At 43.7% G+C, this 24,206-nt stretch overlaps 1 protein-coding gene across 2 annotated transcripts in view; it reads right to left on the minus strand.

Moving 5' to 3' along the window:
• C8H16orf96 (chromosome 8 C16orf96 homolog) overlaps window positions 1-17,230 on the minus strand; it is a 32,261-nt gene extending 15,031 nt beyond the window's left edge. For both annotated transcript variants that reach the window (XM_066576753.1, XM_066576752.1), the window contains exons 1-9: window positions 17,086-17,230; window positions 16,250-16,665; window positions 9,644-9,748; window positions 9,372-9,452; window positions 7,519-7,605; window positions 6,881-7,031; window positions 2,861-2,946; window positions 2,664-2,774; window positions 2,355-2,429 (exon numbers count right to left, since the gene is read on the minus strand). In XM_066576753.1, coding sequence (XP_066432850.1) covers window positions 2,355-2,429; window positions 2,664-2,774; window positions 2,861-2,946; window positions 6,881-7,031; window positions 7,519-7,605; window positions 9,372-9,452; window positions 9,644-9,748; window positions 16,250-16,645 — 1,092 coding nt within the window. In that variant the 5' untranslated portion in view covers window positions 16,646-16,665; window positions 17,086-17,230. The remainder of the gene's footprint in view (window positions 1-2,354; window positions 2,430-2,663; window positions 2,775-2,860; window positions 2,947-6,880; window positions 7,032-7,518; window positions 7,606-9,371; window positions 9,453-9,643; window positions 9,749-16,249; window positions 16,666-17,085) is intronic.
• Between the last annotated feature and the right edge of the window lie 6,976 nt (window positions 17,231-24,206).

The raw sequence follows: 24,206 nt of genomic DNA on the forward strand, positions 1-24,206 counted from the left end.
GACGGGACTGGAATACCCAGAGAGGCATCAAAATTGAGATTATTCACCCTGGAAAAAAGACGTTTATACCCAGGCCTGTGACGGTAACAAGAGGGCATCCGCTACGTCTAGAAGAAAGCAGGTTTTATCACCAACACAGAAGGGGATTCTTTACTGTAAGAGCAGTGAGACTGTGGAACTCTCTGCCTGAGGATGTAGTGATGGCAAAATCCATAGAGGAGTAAGAGGGGACTAGATGCCTTTCTAGAGCGCTATGATATTACAGGATATAGATAGTAAATAACCAGCGGGGTTGTTGATCTCAAATGTTGATCCATGGATTACTCTGGCTGCCACTATGGAGTCAGGAAGGAATTTTTTTCCTCCTTAGCAGCTAATTGGCTCGTTAAGAGCTTTTTTTTTTGCCTTCCTCCGTACCAACAAGGGGGAGGGGTTAAAACAGGCTGAACTAGATGGACATTGTCTTCCTTCAGCCTAACATACGATGTTACCATGTAATTTAGACCTACAGTACGTCTAGTCTATAATTTATTGTTTTTTGTAGACTCTCGTGGTTTCCTAGTAATCCCTGCTGATGGCTCTTCTCTTTCCCGTTTTCAGTTTAAAAGAAATGTTTAGTTTATTGTAATTAAGTAATGCGCTTTGGGCTGTACGTTCGGCCAAATTTGCTGATAGTTTATTTGTTGAGCGTTATATTTGGATACTTTGGGCCAGCGGAGGGCTGCGGAGAGAAGCTGCACGCAGAATTTTGTACTGGGTGGCTCTATTTCCCATTTTTTGGGGGAGGGGTTTGGGGTTTAAAAAGGGGTAGGTTATTAGCTGAGATTAAGAGTAAGGAGGGGATTTGACCTGACTCTGACACTTTCATTTTGCACGCTGGAGGGAATGAGACTGCTGAGGTTCAGATATTAGATCTCACTTGGGAAATAAAAAGAAAGAGACCTTGCAAATCTTAAGGCCATTATTCCACAAGTTCTACTTAGTTTTTCTGATATTGTTCCCCGTCTGTTTGGTCCTTTCTTGCCTTCTATTATTCTTCAAACTACAATTGAGAAGGCTGCGGTGTTGGGTGGGGTGGGGGAGGGGGGAGGCGATGTCATCTCTGGTGTCACGGCCGGCGGCGGGTTGTCGCCTGCTTCACGAGGGCGGACATTGTTTCAATAGTTTAGTTCAGTTTCGACCTTGACGGACTTGAGTCTGTATGACTAAATCTCTGGACAAGTTTTATATGGAAATACTACAGTGGATGGGGATTCCGGTGCTAACTGGTAAAGACCACTACCAGGGTCTTCCCTGCGGGCGACAGGTAAGTTCCCTTCCTTTCATTTACGTGCTCACAATCACATGCGTGCTTCACCACCCATTCCACCATAGGCGCTGTCCCAAACCATATACTAGATGTATTAGCTAAATGCACTGGTGTCATTATAGTGAATGGACACTTTATTAGAAACCCCATCTAGTAGCACGTTGGACCTCATCTGTCGTTCAGAACTGCAGGAATTCATTGTGGTGTCCATCCACAAGTATCAGAGAGGAGCGCCGAGAAAGCTTCCCCACATCATCCCTCCACTTCTTCCAGACTGCCAGGAAGGGGTCATCGGTTCATGCTGCTTGCGCCACATTCTAACCCCCCACCAGGACGGTGCAACAGTAATCTGCATCCATCTGATCAGGTGATGTTTTTCGTCTGCCCAGTGATACAATTTTGGCGCGTTTTAACCCACTGAAGTTTCTCTTAGACACAATGGTGCGTAAACTGGTCATCTGTTGTAAGCAATGGTGACTTCTACAATCGGACTGGAGTACCAGCGTTCTACTTGGCTGCTCCTGACTGTGCTGCTCCTGTTGGTCAGAACGGTTCCTGACCCCTTTCGGCAACTAATTGTTTCCAGCCACAGGATCACCTTTCGCTGGATGTTTTTCCTTAATCACGCCATTCTGAGTATACTCACCACAGTTTTACATGAGAAAGCTCCACAGGGCTGGCAGTGACATCCCGGCCCCGGCTAGTCCACCACTAATGACCAGACCTGGTTAGAATAACTGAGATCACTGGATCCCCCATCTAATGTGAATTCACACTGAAACTGATCCAAGGAAAACTTGTCACGTGGTTTCATGCTGCACTCCAGTCATGGCTCTAGTTTCTTTACAGGGAAGCGCCAATTGTGAGAGAGCCGGGGCTCTAATTATGGGGCCACTCAGTGTATCTGTCCCATCATAATGCTGGGGTCGTCTTATGTGGTAGAGAGACCTTTGGGCCCCCTTAGGCAATACATGCCCGCTTCCTCTGGACCCCCATGACTTCACTCCTGACCTAATGATATGAGATCTGTAAATATAATCCTTACCAAGTCCAACTCCAACATCAACTCCTCCCGATTCAACTTCTTCTTCTCCAGCTCATCAATCTGACTCTGAAGTGTCTGCAAGAAGAAGAGACATTCAGTGATGGGGAATACTGTGCGGTTCTGAGACTGTGTCACACGTGGGAGTCTTAGATACCGCAGCTCATTACTGTCCCCTGGAGGTTATTATATATTGTAGGTGACATTTCGCTTCTCATAACCCATTGTCAGGGGTGTCCCACAAGTTGCTACTTGTCCCTCTTGCACCCCATCTTACAACCATTAATCTCACGGTCTTTTCTTCTTCCTCACCGCAGTCTCAGCCAGATCTGCTGCCAGTTTTTCAGTTTTGATGTCAAGTCGTTGTAGAGCCATATTCAGATCCTGGAGACCACTCTTCAGGGCGTTCAAGTCCACCTTGTCCTGAAAATGAAAATGTAAAGAAATTGAAAAGGGCCCAGAAACTTCAAGACATGAAGGAAAATCCTTTTCGGTCTCCTAACACTGACCTTTTTATTCTCTGAGAATAAACTCTCCACATCCTTCCTCAGGCTCCGCAACTGCTGGAGCAGATCCTCAGGAACACCCATCTTACCTGCAATGTAATGTCAATGGTAGTTACATTCTTGTACATAGGGGGCAGTATTATAGTAGTTATATTCTTGCACATAGGGGGCAGTATTATAGTAGTTATATTCTTGCACATAGGGGGCAGTATTATAGTAGTTATATTCTTGTACATAGGGGGCAGTATTATAGTAGTTATATTCTTGCACATAGGGGGCAGTATTATAGTAGTTATATTCTTGTACATAGGGGTCAGTATTATAATAGTTACATTCTTGTACATAGGGGGCAGTAGTATAGTAGTTATATTCTTGTACATAGGGGGCAGTATTATAATAGTTATATTCTTGTACATAGGGGAAGTATTATAGTAATTATATTATTGTACATAGGAAGCAGTATTATAGTAGTTATATTCTTGTACATGGGGAGCAGTATTATAGTAGTTATATTCTTGTACATAGGGGGCAGTATTATAGTAGTTATATTCTTGTACATAGGGGAAGTATTATAGTAATTATATTATTGTACATAGGAAGCAGTATTATAGTAGTTATATTCTTGTACATAGGGGGCAGTATTATAGTAATTATATTATTGTACATAGGAGCAGTATTATAGTAGTTATATTCTTGTACATAGGGAGCAGTATTAATAATAATAATCTTTATTTGTATAGCGCCAACTTATTCCGCAGCGCTTTCAGGCATGGATAAATGCAAAACAATACAACAATTTACAATATAAGGTACATTGGGTTAGACACAAATGGGTTGAGGGTGGTACAGGAGGTGCAGGGGTGGGGAAACAGGCAGTAGGAAATTTTATGTACAGATCATTTATCAGAAGGCAAACAGGGTGGAGCACCATAGGGAGGGGCGAGGGACTAGGTCAGGGGATTTGGTATGCTTCCCTGAAGAGGTGCGTTTTTAAGGCACGTCTGAAATTTCGTGCATCGGGAATTGTCCGGATGCCTTGGGGTAGAGCATTCCAGAGGATGGGTGCTGCTCTAGTGAAGTCCTGTAGGCGAGCATGAGAGGTTCGTATTACAGGGGTGTTTAGTCTGAGGGTGTTAGCCGATCGGAGTGAGCGGGCTGGGTGGTGTACTGACAGGAGAGAGGCGATGTATGGTGGCGCAGCGCCATGCAGAGCTTTGTGAGTGAGGTAGAGGAGTTTAAATTTAGTTCTGCAGTGGATGGGCAGCCAATGCAGCGACTGGCATAATGCAGAGGCGTCTGAATAACGACTGGATAGAAAAATGAGTCTAGCTGCTGCATTTAGTATGGATTGGAGCGGAGCGAGTCTAGTGTGGGGGAGGCCAATGAGTAGCGAGTTGCAGTAGTCAAGCCGGGAGTGGATGAGCGCAACCACGAGCGTCTTTAGCGTGTCCATGGTTAGGAACAGACGTATTTTAGCAATATTTCTGAGGTGCATGTGGCATGTTTGGGCCAGAGATTGGATATGGGGGGCAAAGGAGAGGTCAGAGTCCAGTGTGACCCCAAGGCATCGGGCATGCCGTCGGGGGGTTATGATGGTGCCAGACACTGGAATGGAGATGTTGAGGGGAGGTCGGTTAGAAGGTGGAAAGACAAAGAGGTCAGTTTTAGAGAGGTTTAGTTTGAGAAAAAGGGAGGACATAGTGTTAGAGACAGCGGACAGACAGTCGGTGATATTTTGGAGGAATGGTCCAGAGATCTCACGAGAGGAGGTGTACAGTTGGGTGTCGTCAGCATAGAGATGGTATTGGAGGCCGAATCTGTGGATGGTTTGTCCAATTGGGGCAGTATAGATAGAGAAAAGAAGGGGACCAAGGACCGAGCCCTGGGGTACCCCGACAGCGAGAGGAAGTGGAGCAGAGATAGAACCAGCAAAGGAAACACTGAAAGAGCGGTTAGAGAGGTAGGAGGAGAACCAGGAGAGAGCAGTAACCTTTAGACCGATAGAGCGGAGCATAATGAGAAGGAGGTTATGGTCGACAGTGTCAAATGCAGCAGACAGGTCAAGGAGGATTAGTAGGGAGTAATCACCTCTTGACTTTGCAGTCATCAGGTCATTTGTTACTTTTGTAAGGGCAGTTTCGGTCGAGTGTAGAGAGCGGAAACCAGACTGGAGGGAGTCGAGGAGCGAGTTGTCAGAGAGAAAGCGAGTAAGCCGGGAGTAGACCAGGCGTTCCAGTAATTTGGAGATAAAGGGGAGGTTTGAGACGGGTCGGTAGTTAGCAGCATTAGTTGGGTCCAGGGTTGGTTTTTTAAGCAGAGGGGATATAATGGAGTGTTTGAATGAGGAGGGAAAAGTGCCAGAGGTTAGGGAGAGGTTGCAGATTGTGGTAAGGTGAGTAATGAGAGCTGGGGAAAGGGAGCGGAGGAGGTGAGAAGGGAGAGGGTCGCTGGCGCAGGTGGTAGGGCGGGCAGCGGAAAGGAGCCTGGAGACTTCTTCCTCTGTCGTTGGTTCTAGCGTAGATAGTGAGTAGGTGCTGGGTGCAGTGCTGATGAAGCTGGAATCAGGGCTAACCATGCAGCTTTCAGAGATTTCTTTTCGAATGTGGTCGATTTTTTTCTTTGAAATAGGCAGCTAGTTCTCCAGCAGTCAGGTCTGTCGCGGGGGCCTGTTCCTTGGGGCTGAGGAGGGAGTGAAAGGTCTCAAAGAGTTGTTTGGGGTTGTGGGATAGTGAGGAGACAAGGGAGGTGAAATAAACTTGTTTGGCATGGCGAAGGGCTAGGTTATACATTTTAAGCATGAATTTGAAGTGGAGGAAGTCTGCTGGCAGCTTTGACTTTCTCCACAGCCGCTCGGCGCACCTAGAGCACCGCCGGATGAAGCGTGTTTGGGACGTGAGCCAGGGTTATAGTAGTTATATACTTGTACATAGCGGGCAGTATTATAGTAGTTATATTCTTGTACATGGGAGCAGTATTATAGTAGTTATATTCTTGTGCATAGGGAGCAGTATTATAGTAGTTATATTGTTGTACATAGGGGGCAGTATTATAGTAGTTATATTCTTATACATAGGAGCAGTATTATAGTAGTTATATTCTTGTACATAGGAGCAGTATTATAGTAGTTATATTCCTGTACATAGGAGGCAGTATTATAGTAGTTATATTCTTGTACAGAGGGGACAGTATTATAGTAGTTATATTCTTATACATAGGAGCAGTATTATAGTAGTTATATTCTTGTACATAGGGGACAGTATTATAGTAGTTATATTCTTGTACGAAGGGAGCAGTATTATAGTAGTTATATTCTTGTACATAGAAGGCAGTATTATAGTAGTTATATTCTTGTACATAGAGGCAGTATTATAGTAGTTATATTCTTGTACATAGAAGGCAGTATTATAGTAGTTATATTCTTGTACATAGGGGGCAGTATTATAGTAGTTATATTCTTGTACATAGGGAGCAGTATTATAGTAGTTATATTCTTGTACATAGGGAGCAGTATTATAGTAGTTATATTCTTGTACATAGGGGGCAGTATTATAGTAGTTATATTCTTGTACATAGGGGGCAGTACTATAGTAGGTATATTCTTGTACACAGGAGCAGTATTATAGTAGTTATATTCTTGTACATAGGGGGCAGTATTATAGTAGTTATATTCTTGTACATGGGAGCAGTATTATAGTAGTTATATTCTTGTACATAGGAGCAGTATTATAGTAGTTATATTCTTGTACATAGGAGCAGTATTATAGTAGTTATATTCTTGTACATGGGAGCAGTATTATAGTAGTTATATTCTTGTGTATAGGGAGCAGTATTATAGTAGTTATATTCTTGTACATAGGGGGCAGTATTATACTAGTTATATTCTTGTACATAGGGAGCAGTATTAAAGTAGGTACATTGTTGCACAATAGTATACTAGTATTAGTAAAGGTTTATATGTCTGAGCAATGGTTGAATAGGTGTATAATGTAACAATCATGTCTTGTGCACTCATCTGCCGCTTACCCATCTCCAGGTTTAGCCTCTTCAGCTCCTCTTTGATATCCTGAACACATCGTTCTAGATCTTCGTGTCTTCCGGGCAGTGTCCCCAGACCATTCAGGATTCTCTTCACATTCTGCTGCTTGGTTTCATTGCTGAGGGCCCAGTCTGCGCTCTGACGATGATGCAGGCAGATATTGTTATTTACAGTGGAATCACTTTGTGCTATTTTTGTGAAATAATAAGTGTTACCATGGAAATTCACTGATGCCAGGAAAATTCCCAACATATCCAGTGTATTATGAATCTATATGTGAGGTATATAGTTGTGATAATGTCCTTTGAGTACAATGGGCATCTTAACAATTAAAATAATTATTGCGGCTCCTGTAATGCAAACCTCTGAATGACACCATTAGCACTGATTGGACAATGTCAGAAAGTGTAGGGACACAACCTACTTAGAAGACGAATGGCAACACCCAGGTGTCGATTTTTATTCGTACATTTTCAGGAGGAATAACAGAGGGAAAAGCACAATGCAGAGTTCCAAGAGAAGATACTGCAGAATTGTCGTTTCATGAAGAATACAAATTTATGGGAATACATTTCAGAATTCTTTGCAATGTAAAATTCAATATAGATCTGATATAATGTACCACCTTGTCAGTCAGAGTATCATGTAGAGATGGCCAGGTCACCAGGTCCGACTGCTCGGGGTAGGAATAGAGCTTTTTTTGAAGATCATCCTGTAAAGATAAGGAAATGCATTCATTATATAGAAATAAACTACCATAGGATTGTATACATGCCACAGAGAATATATATGAACCTATGGCACACGTGCCAGAGGCGACACGCAGAGCCCTCTCTGCTAGCATGCATGCCGGTGGCCGCTCACCACAGTAGTGAATACCGTCCGAGGCGCCACGGTTCCCTTGCCGATATTCACTCAGCAGCGATGATCCCAGGTGCACACTGTGACATCAGTGTGCACCCGGGATCCTTATTTCCCTCCCCTGACGTCTCCTCCTTAGTTCCGTGAGAGCAGAGGGGAGGAGGCGTCCGGACACACACACACTGACGTCACAGTGTGCACCTGGGATCAGCGCTGCTTGCAGCATTAGCAGAGGAGCAGCAGTGCTTCGACAAGTAGGAGGCGGTAAGTATATGGGTCTCAAGGGGGCGCTATTACTACTGGGGCCGATATAGGGGATACTATTAATTATAGTGTCGCCTATATCAGTCCCAGTAGTAACAGTGACCTCCACAGTAGTCCCAGTAGTAATAGAGACCCCCTGAAACCCATATACTTACCCTTCTTTTGGTCTTTAGTGCGCTGCTGCTCCTTTTCTCTCCGCTGCTGTGGGCAGAAGTGTATGCACCTGCACCAGAGCCTCCTCCCCTCTGTTCTGCTAATATCAGTACTACTTGGGGTCTAGTGGGGGGTGACTATTACTACTGGGGCCACTGTGGGGGTTACTATTACTACTAGGGCCGCTGTGGGGGAGGTAACTATTACTACTGGGGCCGCTGTGGAGGGGGTCACTATTACTACTGGGGGCGCTATGGAGTCACTATTACTGCTAAGAGTACTGTGCGGGTCACTATTACTATTGGGACTGCTGTGGGGGTCACTATTACTACTCTGGCTACTGTGGGGGGGGGGGCATCACTATTACTGCTTAGGCTGCTGTGGGGGTCACTCTTACTACTGAAACCACTGTGGGGGTCACTATTACTACTGGAGCTACTGTGGAGATTACTATTACTACTGTGAGGGTTACTATTACTGCTGAGGCCACTGTGGGGGTCACTATTACTAATGAGGCCACTGTGGAGGTCACTCTTACTGCTAGGGTATTTTTACATGTGGCGGAAATGCTGCAGAATGTCGTAAGCAGAATCATATGCTGTGATAAGGCCCCCTCCTGACATGTTGGCAATAAATAAGCGGGTTTTGGGTTGCAATTTGGGTTCTCAGTCTCTAAAAGGTTCGCCATCACTGCCATAGAGCCTAAGGGTTCTTTTACATGGGGAACGACCTGTGGGGGTGCAGATGTTCGACAGGTTATCCCAGCGAATCGTTCCTGTGCTCTTACACAGGAGCATCGCTCAGTGAATGGAGGCGTAGCAAGTCGGGAATCGTTCCATCTTGCTGCCTCTGTTCACAGTAAACAGGCAATTGTTCACAAGTGATACTACCTGTTTACACGGCCGATCCCTCACTCAGTTGTTTGCATGCAGAAACTATCATCATTGGGGATGCCAGCGATCAGACATGTATTTCCTATCCTGTGGATAAGGGTTAAATGTCCTTACTGGTATAAACCCCTTAAAGTACTACAGGTTAATACGCTGTTCTGGTGTTTGGCAAGTTGGGTGACCATTAGTAGTTGTCACCTCGCATCTGCTGCCTTTCTACAGTAGGAGTCGATAGAATATTGAAAGCCGTCATCACCGAAGATGCATATATATTATATAAGGTTGAGCTGCTACCATTGTGCGCTCTCACCAGCTTGTCTTCTAGCAGCGGCACACGTTGTGTCTTCCCGTCCAGATCTTGTAATCTCCTCTCAACCTCTTGGATATTTATCTGCAAAGAAATACTACAATATTTGATATAAGTCCTGACAAGGAGAAAATCCATCACCCAACCTGGACTTTACTTGCTGGCTCTTCTATTGTTGATCCGCCGGCCCCTGAGGAACGACCATCTGTGAAATGAGTCTTGCTCCGAACCTTGAGTCCTCCTGATTTTATAATGTCACGTATCTGGAGTCTTACCTTTGTCATTTGGTCACTGAGAGCCAGCAGTCTTTCTTGCATCAAGTCATTGGCCTTCCTGAGGGTGTTGAATGTGCTGAGAAGCTCCTGGAAGGCGCTCATAGCCTAGAAGAATACACATATAATTGTTTGGTTACAGGACGTCTTGTGAACACTTAACTCCTTGAGTGGCACACCGGAAAATTTTCTGGGACGAGCTCCACTGCCAATAGTGATATAGCCCGGAAGATTCCCGGGCTATGTTTCACTATGGGAGCTGCAGAGCACATTGCCATAAACTGTAACCGTGTGCTCTGCCTGTACAGTCCCTCATAGAACAGTGGAGGACTGTGAAAAAAGAAGCAGGGAGATATTACCGATCTGCCGGCAATCTCCCACTTCTAATTTCAAACTCCTGCACTGCTTTGTTTACAGGTTGCCATGGAGACCATCGGCTTGTCAGAAGCCAGCCGATGGTCTCTGTGGCAGGGAGAGCTGGTGGTTGGCTGTCAGAGGATAGCCAGGCACCAGCTCTGACACAGCAGAGAATAGAGAAAACCTCCGATCTCTGCTGTATTAACTCTTTACATGCCGCGGTCTATGAGACCGCAGCATGTAAAGGGCTGACAAAGGGAGGGGGTTCCCTCTGTCAGAGGATAGCTGGGCACCAGCTCTGACACAGCAGAGAATGGAGAAAAGCTCCGATCTCTGCTGTATTAACCCTTTACATGTCGCGGTCTATGCGACTGCAGCATGTAAAGGGCTGTCACCATCGGACCCCTGCAATGTGATCAGGGGGTCCTGATGGGTCTCTGTGGAAGTCCCCTAAATGGACAAAAAATTTTTTAAAAAAGTTACAAAAATTATTAAAAAAATAAAAACACTTTTCTGCCTTTAACTTTGTTAAAAAATGTAAAACAAAATTACACAAAATTATACATTGTATAAAATAACATGGACTACTTGGGGCTACAGCGAAACACCCAGACCCTATTACCTGATGAGATGCAAAGGCCCCTCTGCCACATAAAAAGACCCCAGTATTATAAGTGTCTCATGGCAGTATAGGCGACCATGTTATAGATTTTGTATTCAGTCTTGGGAGCTTTAGCTTACGCCTCAGTGCTCTGCAAAACATAACCCTCTGGCTGGGTCCCTCCCAAATTCGTGGTACCTTCGGAGAGCAGTAGCATTGCTGAGGTTCACACTGCCCATTGCAGAGGGGTACATGGCTAATCTGAGCTACGGTACCACTCTATCAATTTTATCGACTAGATCCAAGGGTCCTCCAAGGTTCGAGCTCCGATGTTTTCCCATTCTTCCCCAGAGTTCCTGAATGGTCTCCCTCACGTAAACAGATGGACAGGAGCATACATCGGCATAGATAACTCCAGTAGAATGACAATTCAGAAAATGTTTGATATATTTTTTCCCATCCAAAGGAGTAATGAAAAACTTTGATTTGCACATGAAGGGGCACACTGAGCACGCTCCACCGGGATATGTACCTTTCACAGTATTCAACCAGCTAGTCTGACTAGATGGATTTGATTTGAAATGGATTCGCACCAACATATCCTTTAGCTTGGGTCCTGTCCAACACGTTATACTAGGAATTTTTTAAACCCCCCACAATAGAGCTACATCTCCTTGTAGCACAGGCCAAAACTTACTCAATATCTTAGATACTTATGTTGATTGAGCATCATATGTTCCTATACAGCGTATCATCCCTGTACTGGTGGGACGTGATGTGAGCCTCAAAAGGTCATCTGGGTCACTTTTTTTAAGCTCTTCTTAAGGCTGTTCTCAAATATGTAGTTGAATATGCCCACTATCTAAAGGGGTTATACAATTTGCCACACTCTTACTCAAATATGGAATCACTAGAACAATTCCTCTTGACCCTAAGGTACTGACCTACTGGGATACCAAATGTGATGCCAACTATCCTAAGCCAACAATGAACGGGTTGATGTCTCCTTCCTTTATATTTGCATTTGAATCTGTCCATTTTCATCTATTGAAACTTTCAAATCAAGAAAATTATGTCAAGACCGACAGCTCCAGGGGCCTCCGCGCTCGCACCACTGGTCCTGTCACCCGGCTGGCGGGGGTGCAGCGCAGGGGAGCCCCTGTGTTGGTGACTTCCCCTGGCCGCAGTAGTCATGTACGCAGCCGGGTCGCTAGGGGCACGGCAGGCGCTTCCCTGCCCCCCATCCACATTGCTATGGCAGCCGGGGGCACATCCTCTGTCCACGCCTTTACAGCAAGTGCTGGGGCGGTGTTTCCAGCCCTGTGATTGGCTCCAGCGGCTGTCAGGCTCCCTACCCCTATCAGCTGCTGGGGCGGGAGTTCTGACAACATTTAAGCCTTTCTGTTCCTTTCCTGTGTGTCAGTGTATGTTTGGTCTTCATCTACTACTGATTTAATGCTTGGTTTTGACTTGCTTGCTTGGACCCCGACTTCGCTTCGCCTGACCCCTTGTACTGCGTTCTCTCCCGTTACCGACCCGGATTGCCTGACCTGTCTCTGTTTGTCTCCATTTTTGTCTGTAGTCTGACTCCCTGCCCCCATCCCTAGGGACTGTCGCCTAGGTACTGTCGCCCTGGGGTCTATCCCAGGGGGGCAAGTAGGTAGGGACAGGGGTTGCTGGCAGTTTTTAGGGACTTCCCATACCCGGACCCCAGTTCCTGACAAGTTAATGGTGTATTTCTGACTATCCAAAGTGAATCTCACTTGTGTTCAATATTCCAATGAATTTTTGAAAAAAACAAGCTTTCCCTTCCTGTAGAACAAGGACAACCTCAATGAGACATCCCCAGGACAAAATATGGCATGTAAAAATTTCAAATTTGTCTGAAATAGCAATCTGTAACTCCCACCACCCTAGGAAAAGATTTGCGTACGTTGGGGCACATGGCGTGCCCATGGCAGTTCCACAAATTGTTGATAAAAAGTGCAGTCAAATAAAAAACTAATTATGTGTCAAAACAAATTGTAATAATTTCAAAATATATTTACTGTGATTCCTAAATTGCACCCCATGAGTGTCCAGAAAAAAATGGTACTACTCCCAAATCATGGCGAATATCGGAGTATGAACTCTCCACATCATTTGTTAGAAGGAGGACATCTTCAGAAAAATAGATGTCCTTAATCTCTCAGATATGATGGCAATGATGACACAAATGGAGAGAACACAGTATCCACATAGATACTAGCATTTTAGGAGAGACTCTCCCATCCTGACACTAGCGGCCCACCTAGAATAGAAGTTACTTTTTTGTGTATCTTCAGCAGGACATAAAATGTCGCCATTGGAGGATTAGAATTAAAAATGAATTTGAATCCTCAATTAACAGAAGAACTCCCTACTCTAATCCCTCCATAAGAAGTTGATGTAATTCCTCTAAAAAAGATGTGGAATTAGTAGATATCGTTACATAGGTCCTGTTGTCATGTAAGAGTCCCTTCACCACGATGGTGTGGTCAAAAGTATCCAAGATAACGATATTCCCTCCATTGTCGGAGGGTTGTATTTAAAGGTTCATTTGTAAGTCCTTCAGTGCCTGACGCTCCTCTACTGTCAGATTAGAGGATTTACTACCCTCCCATGTTTATATTTTCTTCAATGCTTTGACTACTATCTGTACAAAGACAACAGTACTTTTGTACTGGGAGAAACTAGGTGTTTTTTGGATTTTAGTCTCAACTAAATGGACTAATAGGTCCATTAATATTTCCATTGCTTCTAAATATGCAACTCGATCTCTTTGTTGTCCCGCATTCTTAGATAAATGATACTAGTGTAATGCCAAATTTCTCACAAAAAGATTAATATCCTTTACCCAGGTGAAGAAATCCAAAGAAGATGTTGGTGTGAAGGAAAATCTTGTTTCAGCAATGATATCTGTTGGGGGCTCAGCTGAGTAAAGGACAGATTACAGATTTTCAATTCCTCATCGTTGATATTAAATGGAATTATTTGCAATGTTGTAGAAGTTTTTCTCCTATCTCCCAATTGCAGTGGGGAAGCCTTGGTCACAAGGGGTGCTTCTGAAGAAATCTGTGTTCCCTGTATATTCTGAACTACACTGACTGGTTCAAGGTTAAGTGGCCATAGGTATGAGTAGTGACTCTGATGTTATCACCTGTGGTTAGGTAGCACATGGTGAAGATTGTGTATATTCCTTTGAAGAAGAACCTACAGTGATGGTCCACATTTATGCAAATGAGGGGGATGGAACAATACCTCTGCAGCGCCACCTATTGGATGGCAGCATTCCTTTAACTCAATGTCAGACCTTTTATGCAGGTCTTTAGAGCAATGATTGGGAATGGAAAATTAAGCCAAAATCCATACACAGACAGCTGTTTCAGGGTTTTTGACCCTCATCAGTGTGCAGTAGGATCCTGGCTTGGCTAGTGAGATTCCTATGATGTGGGTCGGGAGGGTAACATCACACCTTATGGAGAGCACGAAAAAGGTGAGTGAGGAAACTCATAAGGCCATCCATGCTCCTCTGGGTAATATGCAAATAAGGGAGGGTTTTTGACCCTCACCAGTGTATGCAGCCAGGATCCTACTGCACAATGATCAGGGGCAAAAGCCCCGAAACTGCTGTCTGTATATGGATTCTAGCTTGGTTTTCAATTCCCAATCATTGCTCCTCAGATCTGTATAAATGGTCAAGCATTGATTTGAAGGAATGCTGCCATCCAATAGGTGGCAGTGCAGAGATATTGTTCCATCTCTCTTATTTGCATATTACCCAGAGGAGCATGAATGTCTTTATAAGTCTCCTCACTCACCTTCTTGGTGCTCTCCCTAAGGAGTGATGTTACCCCTCCCGGTCCACATTTAGAAATATTAGTTCCTAATGTTGTTTGATTGGAGGCCAAATTGGTTCCTGATTAAACTGTAAATATTGTGTTTTAGTATGTGGATTATATATATCCACATACATATAAATCACCATATAATAGTATGGGGGCCCCGTTGAATTCTTCTCCCCATATATCTGACCCGTCTCAAAGTCTTTATATCTCTGAGATACTTCTTATGCTTTGTGTCTATTTAAGTATTCACTGTTTTTCTGTAGTCTGCCTGGGAAGCAGAGGATCGCATATGTTTTATCTCACTATCTACTTTGGTGCTAATTGCTTCTAGAAAATTCTTTTCATATTCCAGTAAATAATGAATCATCCGAAGGGGGTTTTCTGTTGAAATATTCTCCCAGCCCTTTATAACTCCTCTATCGCCCTGGTGGGATGTGGGTTTGATGGTCTTCAGAGTCTTAATAATTAATATCTTCTCTTGTAGCTTCGCCTCCGGCCTTACCATCTACCACCAAGTTCTGATGTATCGTCTATAAGTTTTTTGTAACCCCTAAAGGCCGTAGGACTGTCTATCTGATTTAGAGGTAAGTTGTGTTAGAAAACGCTTCTGAATCTAGGAATGCCTTTGAGAGAAAACCTGCCATAGTCTATATTATATACTAACAGAGATATACCTTATCCAGCTTTCTCTCCCACAATGCAATAGCTCGGAGTCACGATAGGACTGGGTCCCTCCAAATTGACTTCCGATAATCTCACAAACTTCTAAGAAACCTTTTGCCAAATATATGCATATTAATTTCGGCCACTGGACCCAAGAGCCCTCCGAGGTTCTTTGCTAACACAATCTAACTTTATTTGGTATTTACTAAAATCTTGTACGAGTTGTAGCCATGCAGTGTCAGTGTTGGCCATTAGGGGGCTTCTGGGCTTGTTGGATGAGGAGAACTGTGGCAGGGAAGGTATTTCTATGCCTAATGAATCAGCCAACACCTGGGTGGGTATGGCTGCAAGACAGAAATACCCCTGAGTTACTAAAGGCCCATTTAAACACAACAATTATCGCTCAAAATTCGCTCAAAAGCCATATTTTGAGCGCTAATTGTTGCGTGTAAATGTGCCCATCTTTCAATTTTCTTCCAAAGATGAAATTCAGCTCGGCTTGAATACTTCGTTCAGCAGAAGCTGCCGGCTGAATAGCCACGAACATGACGGGTGGACGGCCCCTAGGTTCACACCCTGGATGGGTATCATATATGGACGTTGTGTAGCCATGTGTTAAGACACTGGGCTTGTATTTGTAGACCGGATTAAAGTCTATGTACTTTAGCAGCTAGACGGCTGGGGCACTTGTTTGTATTCATGTACACCGTGACGAGTAACAATAGTGTGAAGACAGCATAAAAGAACTGCTCTACAAAGTTTTACCAAACTTCAGACATGGATGAGGCTTTTTGGTGTACGACCATCCATCTGGTGGCGGAAAGATGGCGATCCGATGAGCGAACAACCCACCAAGTTGTCCAAGATGTGAACCGAACTCAAATAAAATCACAGCTCTCTCGTGCCCATATAGACCTCTTGTGACAAATGACTATTGACTATTGATCTGCAGTAGGGGTCTATGTTAATAATCTATATTAGGCACGGCTACTGGCCATATGAAATTAGTATGCATATATTTAGCATCAAGTTTCTTAGGAGTTTGTAAGATTATTTGATGATGCCATCCACTCACCACCCATGCATCTTACATCAATGCCACACAAGACACCCATCTCTCACCTTGTTGACTCCATCTTCGTTCACCTCTGTCTTCTTCTTGAGCTGCATTAACTGCCACATCTCTTCCACAGGCTTCTTCTGCGACTGGCTGGCTTGCAAGAGACTGTCGGAGCTGGGAAGAGCATCCAGTTGCTGGAGCCTGGCCTCCATCCGAGACACCTTGTCCTGCAGATGGTGGAATAGTGTGGATGGCTTCCCCGAGTCGCCTACATTACTTTGCCCTGGCTGTATGAATTCCCTCTCCTCCTGGGATAAGTTCCTCCTTATATCCCCCAGCTGCAGATGTTCCAGGAGGCCGTGGAGCAGAGAGTAGAGGGCATTGAAGTTGACGGTACCAAGTTCTGGATAACCTATAGCGAAATTCAGTAGTTCCTTGAAGGACACTGAGCCGGACATGGTGGAGACTGCTGAGGGGTCTAAAGGCAATATTGAATAGGTAGGAGTAAATATACAGATTAAAACTGCACAAGAGCGTCAAAAAATGGTGTATTGTATGGGAATGTGTAGAGCGGCCGTAGAAGACCCAAGGCTCCTTAAGATTGATGCGCTAGTGGAGAGGTAATCAAATGGAGCCATTCATGCCTTGATGGTCACTTAAAGGGGTTGTTCATTCATTTGATACGCAAGTGGAAATGTGTGATGACCTACAGCTTCCAACGGAGATGATCGACAGGGGTCTCCTCAACCGGATCTGTGGCAATCACTGCGGCGAATCTGATCTGAAGGGGAGTCCATGCTTACTAATATCCGCTGCATTCTACAGCTTAGCGGCATCTATCTAATTAGTACTTTCATTCATTTTATCCCTAAACATCAGCTCATTCCTAATATCTTACCTTATGAAGAATAAGGTGGCAAGGGTTTCCAGATAGCTGTAGCTAGAGTGCGAGCTCTTCAGTCTAGCTCATGCATGCTGGAATTCATTCTGTCCTGCACTGAACCCTCCTAGCAACCCTTGCAGCAGCCATGCCTGTGACTCCCGGACTGTGCACGGAAGTTTTTACCGGTTGCTAAGAAACCTAGAAACGCCTGGTAATCTGTGGAGGACATTTCTTGTCTAGTGTTTGTCGCTGTTGCTACCTCTCCTGCCGCTGGTAACTTAACCCCGTGAGTCCTGCCCGCTAGACATTGCACAACAGTACTCAGGCAGCGATGCACTAAAAGTGCTACATATGCATCACTCCGCCGGCTAGAGGACTTAACCCCTTGAGCACACAACCATTTTTTTTTTTGTTTTTTCATTTTTGTTTTTTCTACCCATTTTCAAAATATCGTCGCCGTCTGCGGGTTGTTTTTTGCGGGACGAGTTGTATTTTTCAATGTTACTATTTAATCTATATATATTTGGCACAAGCATAGATTATCTCCAAAATAGGAAAAGCTAATTGGGTCCCAACTCGATTATTCAATTCTAGCGTAATTTTACGTATGGAATCTAATTCTCTCACTTCCCGATGTCGTAGAAACATGCAATTTGGCAGGAGCATTGATTATGTCATAAATAGGAAAAGCTAATGAGTCCCAACTTGATTATTCAATTCTATGCGCAAAAGAATTAGCATCCACATTTTACGTACGGAATCTAATTCTCTCACTTCTCGGTGTCATAGAAACTTGAAATTTGGACGAGCATTGATTATGTCAGAAATAGGAAAAGCTAATGGGTCCCAACTCGATTATTCAATTCAAAGAGCAAAAGAATTAGCGTCCAAATTTTACGTATGGAATCTAATTCTCTCACTTCCTGATGTCATTTTATATAAAGGAAACGTAGCATGGTTACCTCCCTGTGGTGTTTCCTGGGTAACGCAAAGAACCATGCAAAATGGTGAACATCTTTTTTTCCCAATATCTCTAAAGTAACCACGTCTTCATAGGATTTTCCATGTGAACACCAGATAAACACCAGTACCAAATTAACTCTGGCGAAGTCGGGTATGTCAGCTAGTGTACCATATAATGAACTGAAAAACGTAAAAAAAAATTCAAAGTGGCGTGAGATTAAAAAAAAACAACACAACTGTATCATCTTTGGGGGTCTTGTTTTTACGGTGTACACGATGTGGCGAAAAGAACATAACTTAATTCAGTGTGTATTAGTACAATTGCAATGAAGCCAAATTTATTCACTTTTTAAAATTTTTGCTGTACTACTTTTAAAAAATAAAATATCTTTAAAAAATAATTTTCCACCGCCATCTTCTGACCACCATAACTTTATTTTTCCGTCAATATAACAGTCTGAGGGCTCGTTTTTTTTCGGAATGTCGTGGTTTCTATTGGTACAATTTTGGAGTACATGTGACTTTTTTTTATTGCTTTTGATTACATTTTTTTTTCCGGGAGACAGAGTCACCAAAAAAGGCACATTTTTGGTGTTACGTATTTTTATTCTCACAACGTTCACTTTGTGGAATCGGTAATGGATGACTTTGATAGATATGACTTTTACAGGCATGGTGATACTAAATATGTTTTGGCTTTTTATTTTTATTTTATTTTTTTTTATTATAAATACCCGTAACATTTTTTCCTTTTTTTTTTCCCTTTTATTTCTTTAAAATAACATTTTTTTGCCTTTTTTTTAAGTCTCCATAGGGGATTTGAACTTGCAAACGTCTGATCCATTATAGCATATACTGCAATACTTCACGTCTGAAAAGACAAAAATACATGGCAGCTCTGGTGGCCTTCGGTAGACCCCTGACAGCCATGACACCCAGACAGTACCTTGCGATTGTATTGCAGAATGGGAGGGGGCATTCAGGGTCTGCGATCACTGATCAGGACATTAAATTCTGCCGTCAGAATTGTCAGTCGACGTGAACTCCTATGACAACTATTGTGGCTCGGTGTCCCCCATCAAAGATAGCCAAAACTATCTGTATATGGAATGGTCCCAACTTCCAAGCCCATGCTATATTAACCCCACTGTACCTAGGATGCACATATATGTCCTGAGGCGTGAAGGGGTTAAACACTTGCTGACGGATCCCTCCACTATCACATGTTGACGGCTCCTGTCATTACCTCTAGCAGATAGACCCTGGAGCTCCTGCCCCATGTAGTTGTGTCTTTAGTCCGCCCATAATATTGGGCCCAGGTCCTTCATGGGACTAAAATGTTCATCTGCCACATAAATGCTAGATGGATCTTTGCATTGTATAAATAGTACAGCCCGTACTTATACTTGGAAGGTTGCTGTACCCATGGGGCACACGGTGCCCCTGCACCCTGGCAGCGGCACAACTTTCTACTCTATCTGTGTCCTCAGGGCACAAATGCAGATGAAAATCATTGAGGAGCATGAAAAATAATAAAATCAGTTCTACTCTACTCTTCCAATCCCCCAACACTCCGGTTCTTCTCTACTCTTCCGTTCCCCCACCGCTCCGGGCCCCAAGGCATCTGTTAATTGTGGTTGCAGTGGCCACATGCCTGTCTAAGCATAGACTGCTATGGCCAGTCATAAGTCTCAGTACCATAAACAGAAGTTTGCTAGCAGCAAAGCTTCCTCACCGTAATATGGTAGGACAGGTTTATGATGCCCAGTCACCGAAAGGATCCGATCCCAAGGTCCACTTAATCCACAGAAAATAGGTAGCGGTGACAGCATAGAAGGTGCAAATAAAACGTTCCTTTATTCCTCCATAGTTTACATGCAACGTTTCGACTCCAAAGGAGTCTTTATCAAGCATAAGTCTCAGTACCCACTGAGGCCACATGCAATGGTCACATGCTTAGTCGGGCACGTGATCGCTGAACCTGAAAGTAAGTGGAAACCACGGGGAACCCGCACAGAGGAGAGCAGCCTGCTGGAAGATTAGTGTTTTGGGGTTTTTTTGTCATAAAAAAGTTTAGGGACTAAATACTAATAAAGTTCTTTGTCCCACCTTCTATCGATTCACTGCTCCGCGTTCCTAATAGCAGATCTGTCCGCAAGACTTCGCCTTAGCCAGACGGTTTCTCTGGCTTTCTTGGCAGATCAATATCCTAATAGGGGATGCTGCTTGCGTGTCATTCTTCTGCCTCATTTAATAAAAAATGTGCATATCACAGATGTAACAGAGTACGCGTTTCAGTCCCTCTGGAACCTTGCTCACCTCTACATCACAATCTATTCAACAATCCTTAAAACTTTTACTTTAATTACTTAATTAAAATCAACTGTGTGTTAACCACTTATTAGTGAAGTAGTAATAAAAGCTTTTCAGTGCGTCTCCTCCCTAAGAGAGCCCGACACGAGAAGCTTCAATTATCATCACTGGAGGTAACTGCACTGTAATCACGAACACTGGAGGTAACTGCACTGTAATCACTATCACTGTGTAGAGTTGGTATCTGACTATTACAGGGTGACTGTTATTTAGAGTTCTAATACAGCTGAGCTACTGCCCATTGTTTTACAGAATATTATATATATTTTTTTGATGGGGGAGATTCTGAGTTTTGCTATGAGGGTCCTTGAGTTCTAGGTCCACTCCTGACTGTAGTAGTTGTGACTAGTCCCGGAACCAGATGTGTATGTTTATAAAGGCAGCCGTGGCCCGTGCCCCAATATGACAACTGTGTCTGTGACTGGTGACACAATGCAGGGGGTAGTGGTGGTTGGCAACTTAGTGAAGGTGGCCTTAGTGCATTACACCATAATATAAAAATGGTAACAGCCAGTTGTCTGTCTGTTCATACATTTCCAGGTGGAATAAGAGAAGTAAAATGATGTTGTGGTAGCCCAGCTTCCCATAGGGAGACCCCGGACACTTGACATATGTGGGAGCTGGGAGGGTATAGTGCTGGCTTGTCACGGCGGCACTAACCAGACTCCTTCCCAGAGGGAAAACACGCAGCCAAGGCCGGAGTATGACTACACGCTATCTGGACACTCCTAGAATAGAGAATGCCCACTAAACAGGAGAACAGGAGTTGTAATTGTCACACGTGACGCCACCGTTCCCATACACATAGGTATGACCCTCAGCGGTTAATAAATTCAGCCACAGACAGTTCTTAGTACCACGGGTCTCTAGGAATGGTTAGAGCCCGGTATAAGATTTACTTGAAACTTGAAAACAGTTAATACAAGTCAGTTCAATTATAGACTTTACAGTGCAGGAGAATGACTAGATTTTCAGAAGGTAGTACCTCGACAAGGCTCTCATGAGCTCAAAAACGCACATGTGTGAACAGACATTATTATCTTGCAGTACTTCCACCCTGACTTGGAGACGCGTGGGTGTGACAATTAAATGGTGTACCTCTACACAGTGATCCAGACTTCAGGCGGCCGCGTAGGAAAATTTGAGAATTACTTAGTACCTCTGCACTGACCTTGGAAGAAAGTTATTACTCACAGATGCTCTCTATCTCTTGAAGGCTCACTCCATTCACATCCAGCTCACAAGCAACGTGGAAAATCTCTCCTCCTCTTCCATCTTCACCACATGAAGGCTGAAGGTGCCTCCATGTGGCTCTGTATTAGGTGGCAGACAAGATGGAAGACCCTGAACTGAACTCCTTTCCCACTCTCAATCACTCACTCTTATAACCTACTCTCATACCACATTACATGACATACTGATAGATTTGCATGCAGGCTTTGGATTTTATTAAACATTAACCCCTCAAGCGCTGCAGCTGTGCAACACACATATTGGAAATGACAAGACAGCTTTGCACGGTGCATCAACATAAGACATACATGTATGGCATTTATGGAGGGGACCAGGATGATGTACTGGGCCACTACAATGTCATTATAGGCCTTGCCCTCACCTCACCGCTAACCCATGCCCCCTTTTATCTCGGCCGATATTTGTATGGTGACAAAGTTGGCAGCCCCAGTGCCCATACATAACATGTGCCTATTGAATTCTACATTTATTGTGACAGGTGATACATTTCAGGTTTATACCATACAAGTGAGAAAATAAGAACCTCAGTAATAAAGTCCCGGGGGAAGAGGCCCAGCAGCAGAACAGCATTGATGGTGACGGTCTTTGGAGGCCTCATAGGTCTGACCAACTGCTCCTTACCATTGATTGGTGGCTGCAGAATGTTTGTGGCCTTTTTGGCTTGGGGCACATCATTCGTGGGCAGCGCTAAGTGTGTGCTAGATGGTGTTTGTAGTGCAGTGCGGGACAGTAGTACAGAGTGACTAGGAGGTCCTGTGAGCGGAGGAGAGTTGGGGTAATATACACTGCTCAATAAAATTAACCCCTTAATGCTCCATGACATTGCAGTGTCCAGAGAGCAGGCCCTCAGCCGAGGAGACAGCGGGGTAGAGAAATACCTTCTCACAGGGCTCTACCGTCTCCTCCCTAAGGGTAGCTCGGGACACGACCTCGTTACCGACAGGGGGAGATCACGAATTGGTAACAGAGGTTACCTAAAGTCCTGTTGTCACTCGTGACGCCAACGTTCTATTCTCTGCGGTGAATCTTTAAAACGGAATAAAGTAGTCTACGCACACAGAGTGTCTTTTCTGGACGAGAACCGGGAACATTTAGTTCTGTCCATTTACGTAACCGATGGTAGCAAACAACAAATAGACAGTTCTTACAGTGGTGAAGCAGTGAGGATTCACGGGGTATTTGTACATCCACAGTTGCAGTTATCTGTGGGAATTCTCTCTCCCAGTAACTCTCTCTCTCTTTCCTGTCAGTCACTAACTTGTTCCTCGCTCTCTGGCAATTTCTCTCTCTCTCCGGACACACGCGGTTCTTGCGCAGCTTTCACCCTCATCCGGGCTCATGCACTCCTTGCGGCTAGCGGCTATGGGGAGTCTCTCAAGAAAAGATAAGCCCAAGCAGGGACAGCGGACCCCCTTTTGGCCTCCTCCATGCCTTCCTTCTCTTTCCGGACCCTGAGCTCACATGTGACTACCCTTTTATATGACACACAGGACAAAACGATACATTTTCCAGACATTAACCCTTTCATGCCTGCAAACATTCAATACACATAAATCTGACTCATTCAACAGACAAAACAGCAATACAAGACAAACACAAAACATGTACTCTGAGGTGCTGGAGGGGACAACAAACTCTGTAGTCTTTGACAGCTGACATCCTCCCGCAACAGCCACTATCAGCCCTCACGCTGATCTGATCGCGGCTGTTAAACGTTTAAGTTCAAGTCCCCTATGAGGACTAAAAAAAATGTAAAGAGGAGTTTAAAAAAAGGATTTTAATTATTAAATCAATAAAAGGTAATAAAAATGTTTTAAAAAACACCCTTTTTCCATTTTGCAATAAAAAAATGTAAGACCCCAAAACATACTTGGTATCGCTGCTGTAAAAGTCGGATCTATCAAAGTAAGGTATTATTTACCCACATTGTCAGAAAAAAAAATTACATGTAAGAAATGCGCTCATTTGGTCACTGTCTCCAAAAAAATATGTAATAAAAAGCGATCAAAAAGTAACGTGTACTCCAAAATGGTACCAAGAGAATCTACAGGATGTCCCGCAAAATACGAGCCCTCGCACAACTACATCGGTGGACAAATAAAAAAGTGATGGCTGTCAGAAGATGGCGGCAGAAAATAATTTATTTTTATTCCAAAGATATTTTATATTTTAAAATGAGTACAGCAAAAAAAAATAAATAAATAAATATAAAATATATATATATATATATATATATATATATATATATATAAATTTGGTGATGGCAGAACTGCGGTTCTTGTACAATTCACTTCACTTAGAACTTTTAAAACGTTTTTCAGTACATTATGTGGTATATTACATAGTACCATTGAAAATTACAACTCGACCCGCAAATAACAAGCCCTCTGACCGCTATGTTGTTATGATTTTTGGAAAGTAAGGGGGGGGGGGGGGGGAATGAAATTTAAAAAAAAAAAAAAAAAAGGGCCACATCATTAAGGTGTTACTGAAACATTAAAATCATATATTGGATTTTGTTCCTGCCAATTCTGGTGTTTTCTGAC

Source organism: Eleutherodactylus coqui, chromosome 8, assembly GCF_035609145.1.
Source record: "Eleutherodactylus coqui strain aEleCoq1 chromosome 8, aEleCoq1.hap1, whole genome shotgun sequence".
NCBI classification, from domain to species: domain Eukaryota; kingdom Metazoa; phylum Chordata; class Amphibia; order Anura; family Eleutherodactylidae; genus Eleutherodactylus; species Eleutherodactylus coqui.